Source organism: Xyrauchen texanus, chromosome 15 (genome assembly GCF_025860055.1).
Source record: "Xyrauchen texanus isolate HMW12.3.18 chromosome 15, RBS_HiC_50CHRs, whole genome shotgun sequence".
Classification (NCBI taxonomy): Eukaryota; Metazoa; Chordata; class Actinopteri; order Cypriniformes; family Catostomidae; genus Xyrauchen; species Xyrauchen texanus.
In genome coordinates this window covers 2,066,165-2,082,808 of record NC_068290.1, presented here as the reverse complement: position 1 = coordinate 2,082,808, position 16,644 = coordinate 2,066,165, and the positions used below count along the sequence as shown (strand labels likewise).

The window sequence follows — 16,644 nt, the reverse complement described above, 5'->3', positions numbered from 1 at the left end:
TCTGACCCTCAAAGACCTGTTAGTCTGCCTTTAAAATGTCCACCTCCACTCCATTTATTATCCTAAATTAGATGCACCTGTTTGAGGTCGTTAGCTGCATAAAGACACCTGTCCACCCCATACAATCAGTAAGAATCCAACTACTAACATGGCCAAGACCAAAGAGCTGTCCATAGACACTAGAGACAAAATTGTACACCTCCACAAGGCTGGAAAGGGCTACGGGGAAATTGCCAAGCAGCTTGGTGAAAAAAGGTCCACTGTTGGAGCAATCATTAGAAAATGGAAGAAGCTAAACATGACTGTCAATCTCCCTCGGACTGGGGCTCCATGCAAGATCTCACCTCGTGGGGTCTCAATGATCCTAAGAAAGGTGAGAAATCAGCCCAGAACTACACGGGAGGAGCTGGTCAATGACCTGAAAAGAGCTGGGACCACCGTTTCCAAGGTTACTGTTGGTAATACACGAAGACGTCATGGTTTGAAATCATGCATGGCACAGAAGGTTCCCCTGCTTAAACCAGCACATGTCAAGGCCCGTCTTAAGTTTGCCAATGACCATTTGGATGATCCAGAGGAGTCATGGGAGAAAGTCATGTGGTCAGATGAGACCAAAATAGAACTTTTTGGTCATAATTCCACTAACCGTGTTTGGAGGAAGAAGAATGATGAGTACCATCCCAAGAACACCATCCCTACTGTGAAGCATGGGGGTGGTAGCATCATGGGGGTGGTTTTTCTGCACATGGGACAGGGCGACTGCACTGTATTAAGGAGAGGATGACCGGGGCCATGTATTGCAAGATTTTGGGGAACAACCTCCTTCCCTCAGTTAGAGCATTGAAGATGGGTCGAGGCTGGTCTTCCAACATGACAATGACCTGAAGCACACAGCCAGGATAACCAAGGAGTGGCTCTGTAAGAAGCATATCAAGGTTCTGGCGTGGCCTAGCCAGTCTCCAGACCTATACCCAATAGAGAATCTTTGGAGGGAGCTCAAACTCCGTGTTTCTCAGCGACAGCCCAGAAACCTGACTGATCTAGAGAAGATCTGTGTGGAGGAGTGGGCCAAAATCCCTCCTGCAGTGTGTGCAAACCTGGTGAAAAACTACAGGAAACGTTTGACCTCTGTAATTGCAAACAAAGGCTACTGTACCAAATATTAACATTGATTTTCTCAGGTGTTCAAATACTTATTTGCAGCTGTATCATACAAATAAATAGTTAAAAAATCATACATTGTGATTTCTGGATTTTTTTTTAGATTATGTCTCTCACAGTGGACATGCACCTACGTTGACAATTTCAGACCCCTCCATGATTTCTAAGTGGGAGAACTTGCAAAATAGCAGGGTGTTCAAATACTTATTTTCCTCACTGTACATAGGGGTATTACAATCAAAAACATATCTCTAATTACAAAATAAATACAAAAATCCTTAAAAAGGATAATATTTCAAGGCTTTACAACAATCTATAGTCTTTTTAGCTTTAGTGTTCCTTACACCCTCCAATACTTTAAGACACTGACAAAGCTCAAACTTAAATTGTACAAAACTAGGTGTACTTTTTGATCCAACGACATTTATGAATGTGATATTTCCCTAAAATAATAAACAAATTTAGAACAAAACAAACCTTCTTTTATAAAGGCCTATTTTTGCCTATTTTGTCCTCCAAAGTAATATCATGTCAACATAGCTTTATGTGAGAAAAAGTTAAAGATGTCGCACAGCGCGCCAGGTTGCGTCACTAATGATGTCGAATGTGATTGGTTATCAGTGACACGTGACCGATTGCCTGACGCCAAAAACAAATGAGATAACACAACAATAGCGGGAAAATATCAGTGAATATTGAATTCAAAACACCATTTACTTTCATTTAAGTATTTGCTCTGTTATTTTAAAGGTAAAAGAGGAGATAATCCCATATCAGTGACCAAATGCTCCTCTGCCAAAAGAGAGGAAGCTGGTGAACGCTTGCACACAGAGCGCGAGACACTTCACCTTCACCAGCAGCAATCAGAGACCAGCGCAGAGAGATGACGTAAATGGATGTTTATATCTTTCACAACGGATACTTTTTATTTTATTTATTTTTTTATTAACAGACCATAATATACAACAGTATACAAATATATACAGAAAATACCAGAGTGTACAAAATGTTAATTCCTTAATCATAAAGATAACCACGAAAAATACTACAAGTCTTTTTTGCTTTTTTGTTGACAGTATTCTCCAAACAGGTGTTATTACAGTTAATACAGTTATTATTATTATTTTCATTGGAATAATATATACATATATCAAAATTATTTAGTTTGAATAGAGTTTTGGTTTTCCTTCTGATAAAACTTTCCATATCCACCCAAACATTTTTAGAGTATACACAATTATAAAAAAAAATATTTTTCAGTTGAGCAAAAATCACAGGAATAATCAATATCTAAATTAAATCTTTCTAATACACCTTTAGCTGGATATATACCATGTAAAACTTTGAATGTAACCTCTTTTACTTTATTATTTAAACAATATTTTTCACAAATATTCCAAGCTTTAGTCCAGTTTATATGTCTAAATACATTGTTCCTTCACAACGGATACATATGAACGTGAATTTCACGAAAAAATGTCCAGGTCACATTTTATACCCAAAATAATAATAAAATAACAATAACAATAAAATAAGAATTTTATATAGTGTGGTCAAATGTAAATGTATTTAAAATACAAATATAAAATATAGCCTAAATATATTTTAAAATGTAAATATAGTATATATATATATATATATATATATATATATATATATATATATATATATATATATATATATATATATTTATTTTACTATATGACAGTATATCACAATAATAATAATAATATATATATTTTTTATCTTATTTAACCCTTGTGCTACCTTCGGGACATTTTTGTCTTTTCATTTTTGTTTTTTCGACCATGAAAATTTATGCCAATGGCCAATGGCATAAATTTTGTCAAAGGTGTGTATTTTGGGGGAATTTTTATATTTCAACTTATAACTTCCTATAACACATCTATAATACACTTTGCACACAAAATAGTTCCACTCAGGACCTTCAGGACAAAAATGTCCCCATTAAAACTGCAATATTTGATCCAGTACCATTAATGCATAACATCGTGAATTATATGATATTATACTTTCATTCTGGAGCCCTGACTTCAAAATTTACACTTTATATTTTCCACCAGATGGCGCCATTTTTCTCATGTTCAGCCTGTGGAGCAAATACAAGATTTTCCCCTATTCACTGTTCACTGTATTATAGAGACCTGCAGGACGACTGAATACATGATGCAGATAAAACTGTGTGTGTGTGTGTGTGTGAGAGAGAGAGAGAGAGAGAGAGAGAGAGAGAGTGTGTGTGTGTGTGTGTGTGTGTGTGTGTGCGCGCGCGCGTGTGTGTTGGTATGGATGTCAGAGTGTGTTTTGAATGTGTGTTGTGTGTGTAAAAAACAACAGTGGCATTATATAAACAAACTGGCATTTAAAGGGTTAAAATCCTGAAAATGAATGAACATTTGGTAGTTATGATCAGGACTGAAGTTGGTTAAAAAAATATACTAATTGAAAGTGGAAAATAATATTCATATATAATATTTTTATGGCAGTTGTTTGACGCAGATATTTTTGTCTTCTAAGGACCTCTGAGTAGCTTCTTTAAATTGACACACAAGAATTAAATCAGCATGAATTAAATACGTTTTTTATTGCTAAATCTGCTATGGTCAAATCTAGTTAACATATGACTATCTGCATGCAAACATTCAGAACCTGTAAAAGATGCCAAACCGTTACATACTGCAACACTTGTTATTTAAAATGTTGACGAGCGCAATTTCCGCCATTAAACTGCATCTGTATTGTGCTGGATCGATATTCTAGTCAGTTTGATAGCACACATATATAAATGTCTCAGGCTGTGTGTGTACAAATGAGCAAATTAAATATTCAAACATAAACAAAAAATATTTGAATGCTCCTACAAACAGGCTTATGTGCAGACCATAAATTCACACCACAACCATTTTTATTATTATTATTATTTTATTCTGTTAATCATAACTGGCTGAGATCTCAAAAAAAGAAAATCACAAGCCATACGGCCAAAGGGACAACCTATGGACAGCATTCACAAGCATGCACATCACAGCTGGTTTTACACATTTATTTACACGTTCTGAACGAGTCGCTTTCAGTGACCTCCACAAAAAACCTAATTGGTCCATTTTATGACACTTCATCTTGGGCTTAAAATGCATTTGTGCAGATGTTGCAATACATGTGCAATTTAATTTAATCAACTGCATCATGCATTAATTGGACAAATATTGCAATGCTTAAAAAGGCAGTGTTTTTAAGGCATAAATGTTTACGTAAGGATTCAAAAGACAAAACTTCACAGCTAGTAAATATAAACAAATGAGGAAATGAATCAAAGCAACAACATCATGCTGATATCACGAGTCTCCTTCATTTGATATCGGATTATTATCAGGAAAAATGCATTTTTACAAGATGACTAAATCATTAAATTAATGACTAAACAGATATAAACATAAAAAAAAAATGAAAGTACAATTATATTAATATAATTATTAAAATACGCTCAAAAAAAAATATTTTAAAATTTACACATTTCAATTTCATAATAAAACTCCCTCAAATTGAAGTGATTAATTAAAAACGACATATTTTATGGTTTATTAATTACATTACACAATTCAATTTGATGGATTTGTTTTTTATTTAAAAATAAAAATGTGTACATTTTAAAAATAGGCTCAAATATATTTTTGGAGTGTCCATTATTTATTTTACCACAACGGTATAGTGAATTAAACCAACTATAAAAAAGAAAGTTGCTTGATATCAGCTTTAAACTTAATAACACAAAGAATTATACAATAAAAATAGATTTAAAAATAGAGAAACAACTCTTATACATACAGTATGATGCCGTTGAATGTAAATCTATGTTTGGTGCATGCAACGACAGCTTTTTAACAATAATAAATGTATTTCCATTTGTGTAATTGACACATTTAGACGATATTTAAAGATATTTAGAGGGATAATGAGTGAAAAACACAATGGCATTTGACCACACACACACATTCATTTCATTGTCTGAACGCTTCACAAGTTTGGTACCACGGCTCATCACGATCATCATCAATAAAACTATTTTAAACACGCATTTAAAAGTGGGACATGTTTCCGATTTACACCAAAAATGTCATATAAACAAATGCAAATCTTAATGTTGGCTAACCTTATCATACCTGTCAATAAATAAATAAAATGGGCACATATGACTTGTGGGGCAGACGCATTATTTACAGTCAAATCTCATCTAGATATGGGCAACATACGCTGTACAAATATATACACGGACAATCTGTTAAAGTCAATAGCAAACAACATTTTATTCTGCTCGTAGGAGGCCTAAACGTCCTTTTATCATCTTCCTGCTCATTCAGTTTCAGTTCAGTGGCGTATTTGTGCTTATCCGTTTAAATACAAGGACTGTTTGTTCATATGAACAACCAAAATCAGACACACAGGATGAAGTTCAGCGGCATCGTCACACAAACGTTTACATTTAAAGTCAACATGAAATTGACATTATTTACTTTCTTAACACATGTTCATGGTCTTATATTGAATTGTATATTTCAAGTTTATAAAATAGGTTCTTTTATCAAAATGTAATAATGTTGATTTTCAGCCGTTAACGCAATTATTTTATGCTGGTTAACATTAAAGGTGCTATAAGCGATTTTGTCATTTCCTGAAAGATATGACTGAAATAAGTGTCGTGAGATATCTCACCGGTCTCTGTGACAGCTCTAGACTTTGTAAGAAGTAAACAAAAATGTCTGGCTGTCGATAATTGCACGTGTGCTCATTGTTTTGTAGTTTCAGCAAATTATTGAGGCTTAATGCCATTTTTATGGCATGTTGTTCATAACAGTTGCCAGTTGAGGGCGCTGTTGTGCTGCTTTACCGTTTATGCTCGTGTCTGTCTGGACCAAGTGTGCCCTCAAAAGTGAAGCCAAAACGTCTCGATCGCCCCCCGGTGACTGGTCCTAGTATAGGTCATAAGCCCCGCCTCCCCATGTTATTCAACGGGATGTGAGACCAACTAAACAATTAAATTACACTTCACATATCTTTTTTCCAAAGATAGTTTCTGTCATTTACTGTCGTTTCTATCACGTTGATGTCATTTCAAGTGTTTGTTTTCAAAATAAGTTTGTTTTAGTTATTTGATGCTATAAAAAACGCTGCTGTGACATCATGATTGACAGCTGTGATTGACAGGTTCTCTGAGCGAAGTAGACACTGAAGCACCAACTTACTTTTTTTCGGGATCTTCGGAGGACTGAGGAGATTGGAGCTTTAAATGTAATGTCTAAATTTCTATAATTAATTATTTCACACCGTCAAAAGTGCAGGGGCGTGTGCTTGCGATTGATTCAGCGTGAGTGAGGGAGGGCGGGGCCTTGAGTTCGCGGCTTTACTTCCTGCTCACTACTGCGCAGGTCTGGTCCCGAAATCGCAACTGCGCAGACTCAAGTCCCAAGATGTCAGCGCCATATCGGGACACTGGCGGCTTCAGTTCTCACCAATGGAAAAGAGCGAAGGGGCATCGTCCATCTTTTTTACAGTCTATGGTCCCAATAAAGCTCATTTGGTATCTTTGGAGTGGGCGATTTGGGAAAAGGGGGCGTGGCTAATCCAACGGCTCATCTTGACAGCTTGTGGAAATTCTAGAACGGCTAAAATCGCTTACAGCAACTTTAAGGTCATAAACGTTACTGCAAAGATCTTTTAAAACTTCAAAGTTTTAAGATCTAAATCTAAATTTAAATGGCATTTGCTCTATTTGGGATCAAATTCATGTTTGAATGCACAGTTAAATTCAAATCACAGTATATGTCCTTGTATGATTATTAAACCGCAAAATGCTGCAATTTAATTGAATAAATATTAGGGTTGTAAATTTAAAAAAAAAAAAATTGAATGACGTGGAATGACGATTAATTAATCGAATTAATCACAATTAATTGCATACATAAATATTTGTTGAGAAAGCCCCTCAAATAACAATAATTCAATATATAATCATTTAATAATAATTAATAAGTATTTTTAAATACTTATAAATAAAAAATATATACATTTAAAAAATAGTAAAACAGAAAATTAAAATGCATAAAACTATTTAGGCACAAAAGTGACGCTTTCAAAAAGATAATACAAAAAGTGCATTTAGAATGCAATATATTGTTTAATATTGCATATTATGGTCAATATTATTATTATTATATTCTTTCTCCCCAATTTAGCATGCCAAATTCCCAATGTCCTCATAGTAGCGTAGTGACTCGCCTCAATCCAGGTGATGGTGGACGAATCTCAGTTGCCTCCACGTCTGAGACCGTCAGTCCGTGCATCTCATCACACGGCTTCTTGATGTGGAGCATGTGGAGGCTTCACGCTAGTCTCCACGGCATCCACACACAACTCACCACACGCCCCACCGAGAACGAGAACCACATTATAGTGACCATGAGGACGTTACCCCAATGGGACTCTACCCTCCCTAGCAACCGGGCCAACCGGTTGCTTAGGAGACCTGACTGGAGTCACTCTAACTCCATATAAATGAACATAAGCCAATCATCGGCCTTCAATGTATACCTGCGTCAGATGGATGCTATTGGAGCGTCTCGGTAGTGTAGCATCATAAACTTACCGTTTTTGGGCCGCTGTGTCAAGTTAAATTAAGATTGAAACATAGAAAAACAAATCTTGAGATCACTGTGTTCGGATTTGCACTTTGTTTGAACACAAGAACGTGTTTTCATCTTGTGTCGTCTGCTGTCAGTAAGTGTGGTTTGTTCTCTGTATAAGCTGCGTTTCGCTTACTGCCCCCTGGAGAAGCTTGAATGACTTATATGGAAGAACTAGTCCTTATTACGGTCCGAGGACATGATTAATTGCATTTCTTTTATGCATTCTTTTTTATATAATTATTTGCACCGAATTAACAAGTTAAATCGACAGCCCTAATAAAAATATAATCTGCATGTGCTGAACGCTTCAAAATGAATGTGTGAAGCCGGTCGCTCGTACACAAAAAACACCTCATGATCATCACACGCGCTCTTGTGTGTGTCTTTAATAGAAGACAGAGAGCAGAGCACTATGAAGTGTGCAGCACATACAGACTATATATTTATTCAATTAAATCAAATGTAGCAAAGTATTTATCCAAAAAATAAAAGCGAGATTTAAATGGATGCATGAAATGGCGAAAAAAGTATAGTATAGTAATGTGATGTTTACCGTAATTAAATGTAATTAAATAATAATTCTTCTTTCAGCTGCTCCCATAAGGGGTCACCACAGTGGGACCATCCGGGATCCGCAGGGCTGGACTGGGAAGAGAAATCGGCCTGGGATTTTACATAGCAACTGGCCTTTTCTGCATATCGCGGGGCCGTTTTGTGGTCCGTTATGTATAACATGGCGGCTCATTTTAGCTTATCGCGGCCCGTTTCGCTGCCGACCCACCAGCCCGCTGGGTTCTCCCGATAGCCAATCCGCCCCTAATTGGCTCCAAAGTGCCAATCAAAGTTAAACAAATCAGCGTTCCACCCTCATCATTGACTACGTGACAGGGCTTCGTTCATGACAGTCAACCGTTGATGTTGTTCCACAATGCAACGCCGCCAGCAGTGACAAAACGATACTTATTTGTGTATTTGACACCCATCCCGAGTCCCGAACATTACTATGTCTTAGTACATGTAGCACAAGCTGGGAACCCTGCAAGTAAAATGGGTCGCAAATGTAATTTCATGTTGACTTTAACAAACTACACGTCCTTCCTGTATGAAGACAGCAGATACAGAGAAAGTCACGTTGTACATTAGTTACAGCACAAAATAGAAAACTAACCACGTCTTTGAGTGCACGAAAGAACCGCTACACGCCGATAAGAGTTTATTGGCTCCGTACAACAGACCGATCTCTCGATTAACCCGTCCAAATCTATACCGAGCGTGTTTAAACCTCATGGATTGTTCTATCCGACGGACGGTATTCTGCACCCTTCTCAGAGGACACGATGAAGGACTGAGTCTTGCGTTTAAAGTGAGCACGCTTGTTGGCCAGAGAGAGGCTGTGCTTGCTGGACGCGATGATGTCAGAGATGAACTTCTTGCAGTCGACACAAACCTCCATGGCGTTCCAGTCTTCCGTCAGCTCTTTCGGAAACTCCATCTCCTCCTGTGATGAGGACGACTGTCGCGTATGCTTCGATAATCTTAAAATAGACAGAAGAAGTGAAATAAAAAACACGGCAATGTGTCATTTATGCTTACATAGGAAAGTTATGAAATTTGGCCCAGCTGTAGAAGACACTCTGAAATGTAACGTACCCCAATTTGGGGTCTCTAACTCCAAAGCTCTAGCGCCACCAACTGTTCAAATTTACACACACGTTTCAGCCGTTAACCTTTGAACCGTAGGCTAATGCCTAGAAACAATTCCTTTGGTTATGCCGAGTCCCAATGAGTTGCATAGTTTCAAAGCTCCACCCATAATTTTACGAAAAAAACCTCTTTCTAGATCAGTTTGTAAAGGGATTTAGACGGGCAAGGAGGAGGCAAGAACCGGCTTGACAATATAAATAATAGTTTAATGGTAAACTTAAACAAGACACACACACACACATATGACGGACAGCTGCCCGTAAATTATCTCTCTCTCGTGCACCAGCTTCCGCAGTCGGCCTTTATCCCTTTCGGAGGCTTGATTAGCCTGATAAGGGACCGGGTGTGTAGAATCACGACCTGGCCCCGCCCTCCGGCCTGCCACATTCCTCCCTCGTTCTCTCAGGCTGGGGAGCCCCCGGCATGACGTACACCCCCCCCCTTTCCCTGGGGAGAGGCGTGCCTTCCGCCCCGTCTGCCGGCAGGTCATCCCCATCTACCTGGATGAGGTAGGGGACAAGGGGAGGGAAACAGAAATAATTAAAATGGGGGGTACTTTCTGTAACAGTGAAGTACCCCCCAAAAAAACACTGTAAAATTTAAAACAGAGGGGTAAATGTGGAGCGGCAGTGGGAGAGAGAGATGGAAAAAAACGTACTCGCCGGTTCTCTGATGCACCGTCGCATGGTCCTCGATCACTCCTCCACTCTCTCAGGTGGACGAGAGCCGCTCCTCCACGGGTGGACCGGAGTCAGACACACGACCCCCGGTGGACAGAATGCCCCTCCGCGTTCCCGGCGACTTGTGGGGACACTTTTCCGCTCCTGGCTGCAGCCCTACCGCTCCAGGCGGATGGGGAGTCACTTCCCTCCTGCCCTCGCAGACGGCGGTCTTCTTTTGACCCCTCCGCATTTCTGGGGGATGGCAGGGCTCTCCTCCGCCCCTAGCAGCAGCTCCATCGCTCCAGGTGGTCAGGGAGTCCAGTCCCCACTCACCTCGTGGACGGCGGCCGCATCCAGGCGGTCGGGCTACTCCATCCCCCGGCGGATGGCAGCGGCGCTCCCCCGATGTACAAAACAAGCCCAGATGGGACTTGTGATACAAATCAAGTATTTTTCAGCCCATGTAAGGCGCATTTTAATCACCAAAGAAGCACGTCAAGTCTTTAGCTATCACCGAAACAAAGAACGAGGCGTGTTTGTTTGCAAGCGCTTTTCATGTGGAGTTTAAAGCGCCACTTGACGCTGGTGTTGACGCTCTGACACGAATCATGAACGCAGCTTTACGATTACTGTAACAAAGCGTATAGCCACAGTCTACCAGCAGATTAATACTGTGGATGATTGCAATGAAAATGCAACCTATGTGGGGACTAGTTCTTTTAATTAGACAAACTCCCACTTAGACTTTGGGAAACGTTTGATGTTACTTGAACTGGTGCTATTTTAGGTCATTTCTATCTTTATACTGTGGAAAGCTTTGTTAGGGAAATGTTAATAAAGCATTATATTGCTACATATTGTTTTGTTTTCTTTCTTAAGATGGAAATAAATGAATTTTAGCAAGAAAATCAGTAGATATAGTCACATTTCAGCACTTTTCAAATGTACGATTAATCGCGATTAACTAAAAATAATGATGCGATTTATCGTGATTTTAATGATTAAACAGCACTATTACAAATACTATGTGTGAATTGATTTCAGTGAATTTCATCCAAAATTAATACAGAGGCAGTTTGCATAATGCAGGACTTTTAACTATAAACAAGGCTGAAACACATCAGGGACTCTTATTTTGAAATGGCTTAATGTTATTAAGCTTTTGATAGCCTATATATACACCCGATAAAGGGTTTGTAAATATATATGTCATCTTATAAGGTTTAATTAGCAATAAGGTTATGATGTGTGGACGGGGCACGTTTCCGTATACTTGCATTTTTCTTTGCAGGTCCATGCTTCGATTTAGGATACTTTATTGTCTAATCAAAACAACAAAATATGCATGGGTGAAAATGGTCAATGATGACTGATTTAGATAATGCAAATCCCCATGAGGTGCTAGTTAATTTATTATTTTACTTCTAGAGGGCACTTTAATTCTGTAGCACCAAGACATAAAAATCCTCCAGTTCAGCCACAAAGGAACACATGGAGAAAGAGAAAAAAGTAACTATCAGCACTGATTAATCGGTAAAACCGATATATCGGTCTACCTTTAGTTTTAGGTCTTCTGCTGTGCCTAAAAAACACCTCTTACCTGTGTTCAAATCTTGACCTTGAGTGGCCTATTGCTTTAGTGGAACGTTCCTTTTTGTACAAGGGTCCCATTATAAGAAACAGCATTTACAGATGCTACGTTGGGCTACCTGGACATAGTTCTCTGCAGGCTGGGGCGACGATGGCTCGTGCTGGGCTTCTCTGGTTTGTGGGACGCTGTATCCCGTTTGAGAGTGGAAGTGGATGGGCCCAGTGAGTAAATCGGTAGACTGGCGTAGGGCTTCGATGGCAGACGCATCTAAAATATAAACAGAAAAGGACTGAAATTAGTTTCCATCAACTCCACAACAGAACACCATGAACTTAAAGAGAACAGAATGAGACGATCTCTGTGATTTACTGGTCCGTTTAGACAGTGGAAATGGAGCTATGATTAGTCGTGTTCGCCACAAATACTGTAAAGTGACTCTCCGGTGAACAGTCAGTACGTACAGATGACGACTTACTTTTTTACAGCATTGTGAACACACGGGCCTGCAAAATCAAGAAAGAGAGAGATGACACAGCACTCATGATACCGTGATTTCAATATGACCTACTTTAGGGGGGTCTGGGTAGCTCAGTGGTAAAGACGCTGGCTACCACCCCTGGAGTTCACAAGTTCGCTAGTTTGAATCACAGGGCGTGCTGAGAGACTCCAGCTGGGTCTCCTAAGCAACCAAATTGGGCCGGTTGCTAGGGAGGATAGAGTCACATGGGTGGTCGCTATAATGTGGTTCTCGCTCTCGGTGGGGCGTGTGGTGAGTTGTGCGTGGATGCCGCGGAGAATAGCGTGAAGCCTCCAAACACGCTACGTCTCCACGGCAACGCGCTCAACAAGTCACGTGATAAGATGCATGGATTGACGGTCTCAGACGCGGAGGCAACTGAGATTCGGCCTCCACCGCCCGGATTGGGGCGTGTCACTACGCCACCACGAGGACTTGGAGCGCATTGGGAATTGGGAGAAAAAGGGGAGATAATCCCAAAAAATGTACCTACTTCAGTGTATATTAAAGTCAGTAATAGGGCAAAAAATTTATCGATCCACAATTTTCTGCCTTTTGACAATATTTGAGATATATATATATATATATAGATATTTATGTAATTGCTCCGTACTTAAAATGGCTCAAAATGGTATATTTTTCAATTTAGGGGATCCATTATTTCAGCCCAAAAAAGGTAAAAGTGTGAGCTTTTTCAAGTTAAAAATAATCAAAATGGATAAAAATGGATATTTAATCATTTTCATTTATATGCACCAATAAAACAACACATAGAAATAAACAGCAATATTTACATACACATAAACAGACAGTAATGTGTTGTAAAACTAGCCCGATGACTGAAACTTGCAAAAATAATGCATAAATAAATAATGAAATAAATCCACATTTTCCTGCATAAATACATGTACACATTATTACATTTGCAATAAATAAATAAATGCACCCATCAATGCAAAAATAGTACATTATAAAAAGTTAATAAATGTATGGAGAAATGCAATATTGAAATGTGTGTAGATCCGTATTTATCTTTTATGCTAATATGCTAATAGACGCTAATAAAATACGCATAGATGATTTAGGGCAGTTTGCAGCTTCAATAGTTTGACTGTGATGTCTAAACGGCTTCTGACATCCTCTCATTAACATCTCATTTGCATCAAAGGGAGTCATGCCCCCAGGGTGCCTCCCTAGGGAGGTGTTTCAGGCACGTCCAGCTGGGAGGAGGCCTCGGGGATGACCCAGGATTAGGTGGAGACGTTACATCTCCACACTGGCCTGGGAACGCCTCGGGGTCCCCCAGTCAGAGCTGGTTAATGTGGCTCGGGATAGGGAAGTTTGGGGCCCCCTGCTGGAGCAGCTGCCCCCGCGACCCGACTTCGGATAAGCGTTTAAAGATGGATGGATGAAATAATAAAAAGCAACTTTCAATTTCTTATTATTTTTGCATTGATGGGTGCATTTATTATTTTTTGTATATCTCGTCGCACATTTAATCTCTAAATGCTCAAGTCAGTACTGAGAAATAAAGCTGGATGGCTGTTTATTACCTTTTACAAAACTGACAGGTGTACGACCACGTGAAGAAGGAAAATCTTTTCGTCCGACAGCAGAAGCACAACTGTGAAAAATGAGACGTTAAATCAGGATTTAGATGACTCGTTATAAGCTAAATGAAACATGAGTATGTAATAAGCATATGTCATATAGTCATTTAACTCCGATTACAATTCCAGTGCATTAGAGGTTTATAGGCTGCAGTTCCCACCTTCCCCTTCTTCAAAGCGTTGTAGATGTCTTTATACTGCTGAAACTTCTCCAGTTCTGCCTTGACCAAAACCTGCCGAATGTGCATGATTTCCTCGACCGTCAGAGTCAGACACTCGACCGGGTAAAGAAATTCCTCCTGTCATGACACACAGATGTTACTGACTTACAGAAGACTGATATGTGACCTGCCTCATCATCAGGGCTGGACTGGGAAGAGAAATCGGCCTGGGACTTTACACAGCAACTGGCCCAAAAGTTGTTGAGCGGGGGGTGTTCGCTGTCCTTTTCTGCATACCGCGGCGCCGTTTTGTGGTCTGTTTTGCATAATGCGCCGGCTCATTTTAGCTTATCGTGGCCCATTCGTCCCATTTCGTGGCAGACCCACCAGCCTGCTCGGTTCTCCTGATTGGCCCCAAAGTGCATCGACCCACCGAGGAAATGCCTGGTATGCCAGATTACCAGTCCAGCCCTGCTCATCATGTTGCGTCACATTACATTTACGCATTTGGCTCATGCTTTTATCCAAAGCGACTTACAGGGCACTTATTACAGGGACAATCCCCCCGGAGCAACCTGGAGTTAAGTGTCTTACTCAAGGACACAATGGTGGTGGCTGTGGGGATCAAACCAGCAACCTTCTGATTACCAGTTCAGTGCTTTAGCCCACTACGCCACCACCACTCCCACGGCATTGACCCAGAATCACATTTTGAGATTTACAGACTACTTTGACAGAATAAAAACATACTGTGAATTTCAGAACTCCCCAATGCAATAAAAGCATTTATTGAAACCCAAGCTTCAAAAATGGCTCGTTCTCAACTTCCGCGACTTCCCTACGTCATTTGGGGTACATTCATTCATGGCCGCCTCTACAGATCAAAAACATCAACGCCTACTTCACATCATCACACCCTTGGCCCCGCCCACTGGTGAGGACATACTATTCCTGAACACCAAAGGAGACCCATCTGGACTAGTTTGAATTATTTGTGTATTTAAACCTGCACAGACAAACGTCTTTGAACGCTTTATGCATATCAAGTTAAGTTAACATGCTACAAGAATCTATTCTCTGTCATTCAGCTGCTGCTTCTTGCTGTTTTGATCACAAACGCATCATGGACGCACTCTTTCGCCCTTCTGCGCAATTTTTGATCGTTGGTGTATGAAAACATGAGCTGGATGGACGTCTTTGACCTTTTAGATGCGTTCCCGAGGATATGCATATCAGTCCATGATGCTTCTGGAAACTGAGTGTGTCTTCAGTGTAACCCCTGAAATTTAGTTTTATAATGTTGTGGTGCTTGATCATTCTCTTCCGATTGGGTTTCAGATATGGCTGTATTTGAGAGGCTGCATGCTGTTGGCCAATCAGAACAGTGGGCGTATACGTTGAAGTTTTAAGGAGGTGTGTTGCAGGGCGGAGGGCGGGGCCGGGTCGTGATCCTACACACCCGGTCCCGTATTAGGCTAATTATGCCTCCGTGAGGGATAAAGGTCGACCTCAGGGGTTCGTGCGGGAGAGAGAGAGATCTTTAACGGACATGTCCGTCATGTGTGTTTGTGTCTTCTTTTAAGTTTCTCATTAAACTATTATTTATATTGAAAAGCCGGTTCTCTGATGTACCGTCGCGTGGTCCTCGAACACTCCTCCACACTCTCTGGCGGACGACAGCCGCTCCTCTCCGGGCAAACCGGAGTCAAATCTCCGACCCCCAGCAGACAGAATGCCCCTCCGCTTTTCTGGCGGCACCTGGGGACATTCCTCCGCCCCGGCAGCGGCCCTACTGCTCCAGGCGGTCGGCAGTGAGCCCCTCCCCATTCGCGGTCTTAAACCCTGCTGTGTTTCAGCGGCCGGTAGGCAACTCCTGTGCCCCTGGCAGCGGCCCTGACCGCTCCAGGCGGTCAGTTAGGAGCCCCTTCTCCCCTCGCGGTCGGCGGCCACCGTCCTCGTTCAGGCGGCTGGGCTCCTCGTCCCCCGGCAGATGGCCGCGGCTGCTCCGTTGGGGTGAATGGTAGTGGCGAGAACTCTACTATGGCGTATCCCTCCTCCTTCCCGGGTTTCGGCACCAGGGTAAAGGGATCAATGGAAAGGAGGAGGTGAGAACCAGCTTTTCAATATAAATAATAGTTTAATGAGAAACTTAAAAGAAGACACAAACACACACATGACGGACATGTCCGTTAACAATCTCTCTCTCCCGCACAAACCCCTGCAGTCAGCCTTTAACCCTCACGGAGGCATAATTAGCCTAATACGGGACCGGGTGTGTAGGATCACGACCCGGCCCCGCCCTCCGCCCTGCCACAAGGTGCTTATGTCAAAACTGAGCGTTTCAGACAGAGGGCCAGAGACAGGGTGGGAAATGATCATATATTAGTAGTAAGTGTTTCTAACATTACCAGTGGACCTCAGGGATGATAATACAACCATATAAACTATACTACATGGAAAAAAGTTAGGAACTCCATTAGGGTGAGTAAACAATGACACTATTCCTTTAGTACATATACACTCTAAGATGAAGCCATTCG

General features: G+C 40.7%; 1 protein-coding gene across 1 annotated transcript in view; it reads right to left on the bottom strand.

Annotated features, from left to right (window-relative positions):
• Window positions 1-7,298: 7,298 nt before the first annotated feature.
• LOC127655734 (protein spire homolog 1-like) overlaps window positions 7,299-16,644 on the bottom strand; it is a 40,103-nt gene continuing 30,757 nt past the window's right edge. Inside the window, exons 13-17 of the mRNA XM_052143696.1 lie at window positions 14,105-14,242; window positions 13,887-13,957; window positions 12,292-12,319; window positions 11,935-12,083; window positions 7,299-9,394 (exon numbers count right to left, since the gene is read on the bottom strand). Of these exons, the coding sequence (XP_051999656.1) occupies window positions 9,136-9,394; window positions 11,935-12,083; window positions 12,292-12,319; window positions 13,887-13,957; window positions 14,105-14,242 (645 nt within the window). The 3' untranslated portion in view covers window positions 7,299-9,135. The remainder of the gene's footprint in view (window positions 9,395-11,934; window positions 12,084-12,291; window positions 12,320-13,886; window positions 13,958-14,104; window positions 14,243-16,644) is intronic.